This window comes from Pyrgilauda ruficollis, unplaced genomic scaffold, assembly GCF_017590135.1.
Source record: "Pyrgilauda ruficollis isolate IOZ18807 unplaced genomic scaffold, ASM1759013v1 scaffold2, whole genome shotgun sequence".
In the NCBI taxonomy this organism is placed as follows: Eukaryota; Metazoa; Chordata; class Aves; order Passeriformes; family Passeridae; genus Pyrgilauda; species Pyrgilauda ruficollis.
The window spans coordinates 26,086,196-26,100,489 of NW_024519206.1; the positions used below are offsets into that span (position 1 = coordinate 26,086,196).

The 14,294-nt window shown below is 38.6% G+C and overlaps 1 protein-coding gene across 6 annotated transcripts in view; it reads right to left on the reverse strand.

Moving 5' to 3' along the window:
- The window catches only part of ELMO1 (engulfment and cell motility 1), a 303,596-nt gene that overhangs the window by 214,498 nt on the left and 74,804 nt on the right, over positions 1-14,294 (reverse strand). For all 6 annotated transcript variants that reach the window (XM_041466533.1, XM_041466532.1, XM_041466536.1 and 3 more), the window contains 2 exons: positions 11,451-11,501; positions 2,119-2,288 (listed from right to left, as the gene is read on the reverse strand). In XM_041466533.1, coding sequence (XP_041322467.1) covers positions 2,119-2,288; positions 11,451-11,501 — 221 coding nt within the window. The remainder of the gene's footprint in view (positions 1-2,118; positions 2,289-11,450; positions 11,502-14,294) is intronic.

Below are 14,294 nucleotides of genomic sequence, written 5' to 3' on the forward strand. Positions count from 1 at the left end.
AGTATAAAAGCAGAAAGGAATGTACAGCACAGATGTCCCTACTTTACAACTCCCTTTGCAAAACCAGACTTGGAAAAACCTGACCTGCTCACACCCTCAGGAGCTGAAGAATGTCTAGGCTGCTGAACATGAAAGACTGCAGTGAGAGCTAAGAGCTCATCAACACGTGAAGCTGCTGGAAACTCTTATAGACTGAGTCTTTGTGCAATACCCAAACTCAAGAGTATTTCTCCCCACAGACAGAAATACTGATAAATACATTAGACAGGTAGATCGATCAATGCATGCTTGATGACACATTACATCAGCTAAAAAGAAAAAATTTAAATCCCTCAAAATGCAGCCACTTACAAAAATTAAATAAAATAATAAAAAAGAAAAAGGCAGTAAACTCTGCTCATATGTCCAGTTTATAAGCCTGCTGTGTGGTTTGAAAACTTATACCTTTGGTTAGGACTTATTACAGGGTATAATTTGCTAGACAGTTCTTTCAACAGCAGTGTTGCCTTTAGTAGTTTCCCTCCCAAACAGCTTTTTTTAATCCAGACCAGTTTGCTACAGCTTGGGTCATCCCACAACTACAAAACAGCAGTACAAACACATCTGAAGGGTGAGGAGGGCACTTGCTTTAGTCTTAGTGCAGCTGAAAGAAAAGATTATAAAAAATGTGAATGCTCCCTGTCTGTTTCAACAGAAAATAAAATGCTTTCATTTAAATACCTTCTTCAATGAAGTAAGTTAAACCATTAAACCTAAATAACGTCACAACAAAATAAACCACAAGGGTAGGGGTTGCTAATTTTCCTGTATTCTTCACAGGCATATGTGAGCCTGTCCATTTAGAATATCTTTCATTAGTACAGCAACAGCATACATGTGTTTATAATAAATTAAACTTGTCTTCACTTTTAATTTGGTCCACAAACAACAAATACCACATGAATAATACACAAGTTGAAAAATTTGGTAACTAGAAGCATTTCATTTTAAAGTGGCATAACGTGATGTATGCCACAGATCACACCACCACAAAAAATAAAGACTATAACCAAAATGCTGAAAATTAAACCACAAGCTTTTGGAAATCTAGTATATAGCTGTAGTTAGAAAATACGGATTCAGAGTTCCATAAGCCATTAACCACACAATGGGCAGTGGTCCGGGAGAGATTGTTTTTACTCTGCTCAATCTATGGACTACTGGATTCTGAAAAGTAGTTAATTTTTCTGTGGAAAATACACAGTATACACAGTATATCTTGTACAAGAGCCTTAGATACCATTTGTGTTCCACTTTCAAGACCACTTACTACATTTCTTTACTTCCTAATACTATTTACCTCCTTGAAGCCAAGGGAACACGAGCACATTTGTGAGGGGATTTGAACTGATTTCAGTTTTCTTTCTTTCAGCAGATGGTGTGAGTATTGTTGACTTCTTCCTGTGTAGTAGAGCTTGACACTGAGTGCAAACCTCTTACTTGAAATCAAATGCTTACTGTTAGAGTATCATTTAATAGTGCAGCAATCCAGTTGATACTTTTCTGCTGCATACTCCACATTAAGCCAATGGACATTTACTCAGGTTTTTGTCCTGAATTTCACCAATGATGAAATTTGGTAAGGCATTCTGGTAAAGAATTAATGTATTTTTAGAGGTCAGCTTTCATTTTTATGTCAAAAACCCGACTGGTATTAGAAAAATCCCATTCAAAATCAAAACAATAAAAAATGGAAATAAGGAATTTTTTACATTTGGGTTTTATCACACATGTTCTCAGTAACACGAAATTTAAAACACAGCTTTGAAGTGATATAACTTAAATATCAGCCTTTAAATATACTTTCAATGGCTTATTGAAATTCCAGTGAATAAGAAACTAGGACCCCAGTTTCCCCAAACTTTATGGCATAGGTGATACTTGTGACTTCCTACTTTGCTCATATCCATTCCTGATCAGTCCGTTGCTAGGGGAAATTTTAAAAAACAGTATCTCATTGATAATTAATATACTATCCTATAAGTCTAGACCTCTTGAGATATTTAATTTCTCAACTCAGAAAGAGAGCATGAAATCACCCCACAGGAAGGAACACCAGAATTTAAGCAGAATACTCACTCTGTGCCACTTTCAACCATTTGCGTTAGGAGGGAAATGCCATCCAGGTTTATAAATTCTTGGGCAAACGTAACATCGCGTGAGTAGTTGGCTAAGTCTTTCAGTGCTTCTAACTTTGCATCCATACTAGAAGACTGGATCCTCTCATGGAGCTGCTGTGCATTTTGAGCCTGTGAGAGAAACAAAACACACAAACGAAAAGCAACAAAACAGCTTTCATTACAATGAAAATCATGAGTAAAATGTCAGTGTAAGCAGGAACAATGGCCATGTTTAATATTAATGATATTTAACTTCCATGCTCAGAAAAGATTAAGTAGCTCAAATGCAAATTACTTTTGTAAAAGTATATTACTCGTGCATTACTCCATTATTACCTATAATTATTTGGACTCTTGCAGAATCATTAGCTGAGCAATGGGTAGATGTCCGATTGTCTCAGGCAAAATGTGAGCATTACAAATAACAGCCTTTGCCTTGAAGAACATATGTGTCACATCAATAAAGAAGAAATGAAAGTACAACAAACTGCATCAGACCATCTCAGTAAAATAATAGTGGCATTTCTTTTCCTGTCAATGCTTACTCAGGTTACACACTTCTCATCACCTTCAGCAGCAAAGACCACATACTGTCCTAACCGTGTTACATCAAGAGAGACAAACTTCAGGCCTTCTGCTCCTTCCTCCCCCTCTTCTTTTGTTCACAGTCATTTCAGACACTCATATACCCTTTTAACAAGGAGTGCAGAATAATTACTTCCTACATAACACTATGATATTATCTGTCATACATCTTTTTCCATGTTCAATATCCTCGTGTTATGCTATTCTGGCCATTAATGTTTCAAATAGAGGATGAGTTAGTGAAATTCAAAATGGACACTGATGACAAAAACCTAAAGAAATACTTAAGTAATGCATATTAAATTTCCTCTCTCTTTAGCCGTACAAATACTTAAAAATACATCTCACGTTTTCAATTTGATGCTTTCACTTACCTGAACAGAACACCCAAAAGCTTCAGTAAATAGCTAGCTAGGTCATACTTTTCTTAGAAAAATAATCCTCCTCCCTACGTATAGAGATATTCACAAAATTCTGTTTCCTACAATTCCTACAATTTCTTACCTGCACCCAAGGAAAGGTGAATGAGAGGCTATGTGTCATTAGGGAAACAAATTAAATGTAAATTCTGTTGAGAGTTTTTTTCTCTGAGATGATGTTTATTCTTTCTCAGCTGGAGAAGAAATAGAGAAGAAAGGGCTCTGCTGACAGACAATTTCTTTTCTGTTCAAGTAATGAATGTACTCTTCACAGAGATGGTCATCTCTGAAGATAAAGATTCTGAGAAAGCAGTAATTTTTAGTGCAAGTGAACATTTAAACAAGAAGCCCAGAAAAATAGCCAGCATAGTGTTGTTACAGATTCAGCTGCCTAGCTACATAACTTTGATTGCTACAAAAATATGAATAAATTAAATGTCCCAGTCTCTTCTAGTATCAGCAAGATTGGTTACTTCTTGTTTTTACAATGGTTGTGGTAAATGCATAGTGCCCAGTCAGCATATGACCAGAACAAATGCAGTAAAGAGTGTGTATGTGGGAGAAATGCCTTCTAGTTAGTGTGGCTGTGGTTAAAATAGTATTGAAAAGAAATGGAATATCTTTAGTCCTGAGCTTTTTTTATGCTTTAAGTATAGAGTGATGCAGCCATAGCAGTTCCATTACCTATAAAAAGGCAGAATCCTGTCATCCAAAAGATCTTTCTGCCACTGAAGGTTACCTACTCTATCAATGGATTTGAGTTGTAATGGGGAAACAATGGTTTATACAGTCTCTCTGTAATGGCAATGGCTGTCCAAATGGAAACTAAAAGCAGGTGATAAGGTAAAAAATTTGCTGAAGCCCATGGAAGAAGTAAAAATAGATACCACTTACTTTCAGCTTCCAGGATAACTACTGAATATTTCTCACAGCCATTTCTTCTCATCAGAGGGAGTGAAAAAAAGCTTTGCTAAAGTACTCTTCTATAACCAGCTACAAAAATTCACCACTATTATAACCTGAACCAGAAATTCAACAGCCAACTCCTACCTCATTCAAGTATGTCCTTCATGGAGCCATTTCTAAGGCTAAACACCCCACTATAAGGAAGACTCAGAGATGCAAAATATCATCAAAACATTACTGTTTCACTGAATACATGCAATATCTGAATTCTTGCCCACCTCAGGAAAGAAACACTCTGGAAAAACTTTAATATTGTCATGGCAGGTGCCTTCCCCAAACTTTGGAAATGATTGCTCAGATTTAACCTTAAACCTATTAAATCTGTGCACATGGCTTTTTCCAACCTAACATACTTCTTGAAAGTTACTACTCCCACTATCTGCCCACTGAAGGAAGTTCTACTAAACTGGAAGGTCTTCCAGCTTTCCATGGGAACCCAGTCCTCTAAAAGCTCCTGGATTCAGTGAAAATGGAACAAATAGGAAAGGTGAACAAAACAACTGGTTCACAGTGACTGAGCAGCTCTCCTGAGCTGCTCTACCAAGAAGTCTGAGTGGGCAAACCTTGGGCAACAGAGCTGTGGCCAAACAGATGGAGACTGTAATTGCCTGTGTATCACAACAGCAAGCAAAAAAAACATGTGAGCAGAGCCAGGAGAACATCCTCCTCCAAACCCGTTCACAACACACTGTGCTGTGTAAACAACACTTAGTCTTCATATGTATTGACAACAGATTATTTATGGTCAGGTTCAGCCTTCCTCTTGAGGAGAGAGTCCTGCCCCCAGCAGAAACAGCTGGGGCTGGTGAGCTGCTGCTGTCAGCCAGTCAGACTTCCATGACACATGTATCCACACCCTGGAAAGAGCTAACCCTCTCTCTCACCAGACCCGAAAACACCAGGACACAGATGTACATTAGCAGCTCACCAACACTGCACAACACCAGCATGAGCAGGACCAACCTATCAACTGAGATATGTTAATCCTCTTTCCTCTGCAGTCAGTGAGAGCTTTGAAATTCACCAGACTAAAACCAAAATTTTGTCTTAGATAAGAGACAGCTTGGAACCCTCTACAGAGCACAAAAATCCATGCTACAGAAGTGGTTCAGACACGCTTTAAGCACATAAAAGAGTGCTTACTAACATCATAGGCTGTATCTGACTATGCCAAAGTTCCATCAGCAAAGTTTACACACAGTTGCAGTTTTCTTACATTAAACAAGTTTTGCAAGACACTGCATCCAATAAACGTTGCTCCTTCTACTCCCAGATGAGAAAAGAACAGACAAATGGCAGAGGAGATCTTGACTAAGGGGGTAAACATATATTTATCTCAGCAAGAGTGCTGGTGCATGTCTCACAGGCAACATGAACAAAAGTCATATTGTGTGTTGTCATCCCAAATGCCTGATGTGTGAAAATATTGCCTTGGTTAACACCATGCTGTTCTCACAAGCCTTCTAATTCTTGTTGCCATAGCAGTTGTACATGATTATGCAATGTACAGCTCATTTATGACTGCATTAAAAAATGAAACCCGGATGAAATATGCTCCGAGTGCTTACCAGGGAGCTATTTTAATGATTTGCAAGCCATCAGTGGATGGACAGAAAGCACAGCTCATTAAAGCAATAGCAGAGCTGGCTGCCATGTCTGCATTCTTACTGAAATATCATTCAGGTAGGAGTAAATATAAATATATAAACCTTTGCAACTGAGAATCATTAGAGGGAATTAACAGAAATATGGCTGCTCAAGGAAATGAAAGGCACAATTAACTGCTCTCCTCTTTAGAAAGGAAGGAAGGAAGATGGGAAGCTTGTAAAACGTGTGCTGTGGAAGTCCCAGCATTTCAAAAGGCTGCCGAGTGGCATAAGCTGCACGTCTAGTCTTAAATTACTTGTTCCAAGGACATCCAGAAAGGTTGCCCTTAGGGAGTAGCAGTGCTTAAAAGGAGCAGCTTGATGAGATTGTCAGCTTAAAGAGAAAACTAATGACCTAAATCCAGGATGTGACTTTCTTAGAGACTCAAATAGCCATTTGGAGGTTAAGAATCCCAAGATCATCCTAACAAGGGATTCTACTGATCAAACTATCATTTCTTTGCCAATGAATACTTTGTGCAAAAACTTTGAAAGCAACTTATTAACCTGACATACACAGGGCTTCTGTACAGAATACAAAATACAGCGAGTAAGGACAAGAGGGAGGACACAGATCCAAATGCAACCGCTATCAAATATGAATGTGCCATGGAAGAAAGTTGGACCATTGATTTAAATTGCTGGCTTTCCATTATGTAATCAGTTGTCTTCTTTATCCTTTACAAAAAGCAAATAAAATAAGAGTATTGTTATCTACCCTGTAGATTAAGTGACATCAGTCAATATGTTCCTAGAAAAAGAGCATAGGGACCATCAGTAACTACCAAATACTGCTTTGTCCTTACCAAATACATGCATTTCTGTAGTTTAATTTAAATCATTCAGTGTTGAAACACCATGGTAGCTTAAAGTGCTGTCTTTTCCTGGATTGTTATTGCCATTTCACCTACAACTGCATATATGTCAGAGAGCAATGGAGCTGTGGACACATTACATAACCATCATTTTACACATACACATTCAGCAGACCCACCAAGGCCGACTAGAATCTGATGTCAGGCAAGCAAAGAGAATCTATTTTAATCAACACATACATTAATGGTTAACATTTTTTGCATGAGCACTGAAGCACAGTTTGTACATCTGAAGCCTTGTACAGATGTGATACACAGAGAAGTCCTGTGGAATCATTACAGGCAATTAAGGAGGCAGAAACAGGGAAATGGTTATCTCTAGAGTCTTGCACTAAATCAATGACAAAAGCATTACAGATGCATAACCAAATATATTACATAAATATGCCTTAAAATAAGGCATATGCAATCACCAGCCACTTCTCAGTGCTTTATAAGCATTTTTTCTTCTACCTGCATTTGAAACAATCCCTTCCACTTACTAATCAAAACGTGCTTTTTGAAACCTGAAAACATCAGATTAAACCTTTCTCTATGAAAAGACAAACCCCAACTCCACTTCTCAAATCTAGTATGAGCAGAAAATATAAAAGTGGCTAATTGACCCCCATGGTCAGTGCTTGTGTTATAAGTTTTATTTAGCAACTAATTTACCATTACATGATAAACATAATCACAATTACAGGTTAGAACTGCAAATAGTTATGCATTTACAGAACTTCAAATACATGTTCAAGCAATTGTAGATCAAAAATTCTAAACTAGATCCTCAAAATTTTACTTCAAGTATTCAGATGTATAAGCAGAAATAGGTTAAAAAAACTCTTTATACTTCCTAGCCTGTTTAGATGACATATAAAGAACATGTTCCTCATATCTGTAGAAGCATTCAGAGAAAATACTATGATGACTATCATTGAACACCTTTTTTTATATGATTGCTTGTTGTACACATGCTAATACTCTGCCTACAAACAAATGACAGGTTTGAGAACTCAACTGATCTCTGACCTGAGGATCAAAAAAAAAAACCATGACAAAAGCAAATTAACAGGCCCCACAAATACCATCAGAAAAACCCCCTTTACCAAGGTTTTAAGGTATATACCTCATAAGCAAGGCATTTAAGTGCCCAAAAAGCTGTTTTTAAGAAACAGTAAGTGCTCAAGTCATCAGTTCTGTTTGAAAACCATTAAATTAAATAAACTACACTAGTTCCTTCAATTTAATTTTCCCAGTATTTTAGCATCTTTTTTAAATGATTAGTCATTTGAAAAAGGATTTGCATGATCTGATTTAAGGAATCCTGCAGTTTCACACACTAAAAGATTGCTTTGCTTGCTGCATTGCAGGACACAAAAGTCCTTTCGGATGAGCCTCACACTCGGGAGCAATTACAGCTCATTTATACACCTACCCACCATGCACTGGAATATGGTTATCACAATAGAGACAGTAGCACTACAGCATTTCAATTGTCACATATGTTCAAACACAAAGAAATGTTGCATAAGAAACTTTTCATGTGTCCCTTCAGAAACGCAAATGGACAAAGGGGGAAAACAGGTCACAGAAAACTGCGAAAACACATAATAGCCCAAAGAATTGGTAAGAAAGATGATAGGAGAGGTTAAAATAAATAAGAAAGATGATATAGGAACAAAGATAATATGGGAGAAATCCAATCTGCACTCAAGTTACCTAGGAAACAGAGTGTCTGTGTGGTGAGCAGTTTATAGAGGAAAAAAATAGCATTGTTTAGGGAAAAAACAGTCTTTCAGAGAATCTCACAAACTTAGCAAACAGACCTATGGAAACAAAGAAGCAGTTCAAATTCCCACCAGGTCTAATGACTGGCGTTTGCAAACTTTTAACTCAAAGAAATTTAAAATAGGCACATTGTAAATCTCTCAAGGCAAGCATTTATAATGGATTTAGCAGCACACCATAACTGCAGTTCTGCCCTTGCAGTATTAACAATGGTTTTCAGATAAAGGTCCCTGTATAGGCACACAAAATAATCTAAATTCAAGATTAAAAAAGAAAAAGTATTTAACATTCATATTCATGGAATTAGATTTCAAATCCACATTTTAAAAAACTCAGCCCAAAAATGCTAGTTTACTATTTCTAGATAAAACTATCTTTCTTTCCTCTCTCTTTTTAATCTTTAATAGTACTGACTCTGGGTACATAAGCAATAAATAATTTGAGGCTAATGACAACAAAACTCGAAAAGATTGCATCTCATCCTTCTCACCCAGTTTTCTATGACTTGGGCCATGCAACCCTAAAGGATACAGCCAGACTACTGGCTGTCATGGTTATAAGCTGCATGAAAATTAAGGACTAGAAAAGCATTTTAAGCTCATGCAGCCTTCAGAACGGGACAACAAAACTCCTCTCAACTCTTCAAGGAAAAAGATTTATTCAAAAGTCTTGTAAAGTTCAGGACAATCTTTTTTTTTTCCCCCACAACAGCCAGGAAAGTAGGCAGCTCAGACCTCTCAGAAACTACAGGCACACATCCCAGAAACTGCATAATCCATACATGACTTCTCTTCATTTCTCTCAGTCTTTCTCTCCTTTCCTAAATCATCTACCTCTTCATAAAGTTTTTTTTTGAGTATGATTTTGGTTTTTTGGGGCAAGAGGAAAGATAGCTTCATCTTCATCCTGTTGTAGGATAGAAAAAACAGAGGGGGTGGGGGGGAATTCAGAATCTTGATGTTTTCACATGATGAGAAAAACATTTCGCACCCAGCACTAACAGCTAGGAAAGCATCCTTCCCATTTTGTAGGAGTGTATCACGCAGCCTGTTCTTCACATTACCTCTTCCAGCTACAGTTGCTCTCATACAGAATTTCAGAGGAAATATGGAAACAGATTGCCTGTTAGCTTTTCAGGGTAAATGACAACCATTGTGTGGGTCACCAGTTTAAGAACCACAACTTGGAGGCCTTTATCTATTTTAGGTACTGCAATGATGTCCACTTTGACTTACCTTAAAAAGCAAAGAGACTATTGTAGAGTGAGAGGACATGCAGAACTTCAATTTTTACATATTTAAAGAATAAAAATATTTGCTAATCTGACAAAAACCAACCTGTTCCTCCTTCCAAGATACCTCTCTGATTCTGGGAAAAGTTAACGCATAATTTTAAAACATCAGGAAGTATGAAAATAAGCACTGGTTCAGACATAAATATCACAACTGGAGAACAGAGAGTAGACCAGCCTTTTGTCTTAAAAAAGGATGACTGAGTCACTCATAACTGCAGGCCAGTGCCAGAGCAGTCCATAATTTGTTAGGTAACAGGCAATATTTCAATATCCTAAGGGCTCCTGACTTGATTAACTGACCCCAAGGCAAATCCCCAAAGAAACAAGCAGATCATAGTCCTAGAATGATAGGTGGATGCAAAGCCCAACCTTCCTGACCACTGGTAGTAGCAGAGAGCGTTGTGTGTCCAAGATTTGTCTTTTGTGTTTGTAGGTCCCATTTCCAATTGCAGAAGTGATCATAAAGTCAGCCAGCCATCTCCACAGATCAGTCACAGCACAGCCTCTCTTCAGTGAGGTTTCACGTTCAGGTTGTGGATTTTGAGATGGCAGAATTCCATGAGTTGTTCCTATGCAGTTATTCCATGTTGTGGTTACACCAAAACATGACGCACTGCATTTGGACTACATTGGTCCTTGATGAAGCACAGATCCTGTTTTGATTTCAAGAGATCCCAAGTCTGGGCAGTACTGGAGGGGATATTTGTTATGAAGAAGTCACAAAGGTTAGAAGGAGCTGGTGCTGGGGTTTCCTGTTTCTGAGAAATTTCCATCAAAAGGGGTTTATTCTACCAGAAATGGTTTTCCCATGCACAAGGGTGCTTTGGTGATATACGCCAAGAGGCTTTGGAATCACACAGATCCTGACAAAGCTATGGTCTTAAACTGCTAGGTTTTTTTATGTCTATAAAGCTTTGAATATAATGACCATTGAAAAACATGACGAAGGCTAATGGAAACCTCGTGTCTTTGCCCAGTTGGCTGCTGAGAAGTGCTTTCTGTTGAGAAGCTACTGGGTGGCAGAATTTTGGCATAAGAATGCTTCAGATCTGCAGAGGCTAGAACACCATCATGAAGAGGTAAACTATTTTAATGGCATACTAACTACATTTGTCAGCAAGGAAATTGGATTGCTGCTGCCTTGGACATACATCTTCCAGGACTAATAGTGGTTTTCAGCATGTGGCAGCAGCACTGCTCAACTCAGCAGGAAAACAAGCCATTACAGGGCAACCAGCAACTCTGCCGAGCTGGTAAAGAGATGGTGTAGGGGGGAAAAAAGCCAACAACAAAGAAACCCCAGTAAAATGTCAACATTACAGCTGCTATTCACTCAATACAAAACCAGAGATCAGAAAAGCTCTGACCTGAGCCACCCAGCAGAGCTCTCCATGATTCAAATCCCTGACCTTCCTCCTGGCTTCCTGGTTTTGAGTTCTGAGGCAGAAAAAGAGCAACTTGAGGGAGGCTGCAACGTCAGCAGGGAAGTAGGGATATCTTGTATGTGAAAACTGTTCCCAGTGGAAGTGAGACACAAAAACCCACCCAGTTCTGCCAAAAGTATCACGAAATGTCACTCAGAGTTATTATTCCTGCCTCCATAACTCATAACCTTTGCTCCTAGAGGATTGTGGGATACATTGTGGATAAAGCTTAAAAGTACACACATTAGTTCACAATGGTTTACTAATTGAATTTTCACTTTGGAGGAAGACAAGAAAAGAACACTGACTCACCGGAGATGTTGTTAATCGAAGGATGGCTCCATTTTTTATTTCATTACGATTCTGAAAGAGAAAAACCAAAGGTTTTACTTAAGACTCACGCACATAAAAAGATGAAACATGCATTGAGCAGAATGTAATGCTAAACCAGCAACAGTGCTTTCCCCTGTCTACATGCAAAAGCTTCCCCCTTTCAGATGTAAGCTAGCATCTATTTTCCTCATTGAGGCATATAACGTTAGTTTCAACAAATAGGTTGAATTCACATGACACTTAACCAGCCTGAACTCTTTCAAGAATGACTTAATATTTTTCAAAGTTTAGCTTCCACTGGCAACTTCTAAATATTTTTTTGAAATATACTGTCCATGGTGTCTGGCTCTGGTATTGTACATACTTGAGGAGTTTGTAAGTTTGCTGAAACCTGTCATTAAGCAGCTGCAGGATTTAGAATTCATCCCACTGGCTCTTTATTTTCTATAACAAGAACATGCTGACTTAAACCACTGGAACCTACCCACTGAGCTCTGCCACCACGACTTTGCATTCTTCCTCAAAGTGAAAAAAGCATCCCTGTTAGCAGAGTAAAGTTCAAACATGCCATAAGTCCTTCTCCTTGCCCGGCTGTCAGAAAGAGAGGGCATTTAATGTTTTCTTTTTGTTAAGCTCACACAGCCATGGCGTAAGCTATGGTGTACACTTACAGCATCCTTAAAACCCTGTGGTCAAAGCCCACGTGCAAAGCTTCCCCTCTTTCAACAACTACCCCCTGTTCACCACAGGGTAGGAGAATAAAGTACCTACAGCAATGAACACACTGACAGGCACTGACTGTGTGCAGCACAATGCACAGTCACAATGCCAGTCATGGTTCAGTCGTTGTTCATGAGCTGACACCCTAATCTGTTAGAGGAATTGGAGGAATCCCTAACAGTTTGAGAGAGAAGAGCTAATTTTGTACTGAAGACCACATTGCAGGCTTGCTGCAGACTGGTGTTTAGCCAAGAAAAAATATGAAGGTGTATTTCTCCTCTGTCAGTTTTTCCCAAATTTATTTCATCTTTCTTGTTCCCATTCTGATACATCTCAAATCCAAAATGCTAAAAAACAGATAAATCTTCCCTGAAACCAGGTCAAGTAGTCCCAAAATAAAACTCCAGTACATTGTCTCATTCTTGGTATCCAAGTCATCTGTGGGATTGGTTCTAGCTACCTCAAAGATCACTCTCCACCCACAAAGACTTCTTCACTCTAACTGAAATAAATGAAGTGCCAGACAACACAGGGGCTACAAGAGAGAAGCTTTCTTACAGCATCTTTTCCTGCATATGCAGCGACTCTTCTCAGCCCTCAGCAATCTCCTCCTGCCAGAACAGCCTCAGGGAGGCCAGCCAGGCTACACTCAAAAGAGGGGCAAAGAGCAGCTAAATACTGGGTGACTTCCCACAGCACTAACAAAGTGCCAGATTTCCTCCACTTGTAGTGGAGCAGCACCAGACCCAGCCACATTTCATCATGTCTAAGGAATCTGTGTGAAGTGGCCATAGTGCATTTATGTGGTTTAATCTCAATCAGTGCTGAAACAAACTCACTTCACAAACAGTTGTGGTTGCTAAAACTGTTACCACCTCCTGGATTCGTGGAGCTGAATAAAAGGAATTGCTTTGGGACAGACAATTAGCATAGGCTATATCTACTTCCATCAGCAGCTTAGACTAAGCTACTGGACTTTAGCTGCATTAGGACAGAGCTTTTGCATGTACATATAAACAGTGCTCCGTCAGTTTTACTTGGAAGGCAGCAAATCCCAGCATGCAACAATATGAAAACCAGGAAATCAACAAGATTTAAACAACTTGAACTGTACTAATCACATTCAGAAGTTAAAGTTCAATGACATATTTGTAAAAACATTGGAGCTTATAAGTAGACTGTTCTTAAACATAAATAAGAGAACACAGAGAGGCTTATTTTTTAGGCAGCAAAAATTTAGGCTTAGTTTCTCATGTTTCCTGCTGCAATTAACATGAACTACCAAGTCAGATATACAAATGAAGTTGTGGTTTGTTTCTGACAAATTAAGTCACTTCATCTGGGCCTCAATAAGCACCTCTGCAAACACTCTTAGTCCACTGCAAACAGGAGGTACTAGGCATAGCACAAGCATGGTGATCTTCAGAGACATGAGGAGGAACAGAGGAAACACAGAATAATTAAAAGTATCACTGGACATTTTCTTTGGAGTCTTTCTGTTTAATAATGAAGATGAATCTAAAACACCAAAGCTTTCAGACTCAGAGGTGTAATGCTTGTCAGAGCCCACAACTCTCAAACTCATAAACTCTCCCCATAAACTCATGGACCGTTCATCATGTCTGGCTCAGAGCAAGGTGTCTACATCTGCCCTGTACTGTAAATTCAATCATTGTATCACAACAGAGAGAGCTCATCTTCAACTCCTGGTTTAGAAAAAGGCTTAAGGAAAACTGCCCGTGCCTTATCTCTGAAGTATTCAAAGCATAAAGTCTCTAGCACAGCAAGCTAACCAAAATTTGAAAAAGGTTAGCAGTTACTCAATTAAAAAAATATAATTTTGTTTATCCACTCTAAATAGTGGCTTAATCACATACCAGGAAACAGCATGTAAGAGTACAATTAAACCAAGAGGCTTTCCTACATTAACTGCATGATGCAGTAGTCAGCATGCCAGTTAATTTTAATTGTAACATTTACACACAGTTAATCCTCTTAGTATTAAGGATAGCATCCTGTGGATTTCTTTTCCAGGATAACAGAACATCATTACAGTAGCCCAGCTTTGGCAGTCATACTTAAACGCATCATTGCTATTCAGGA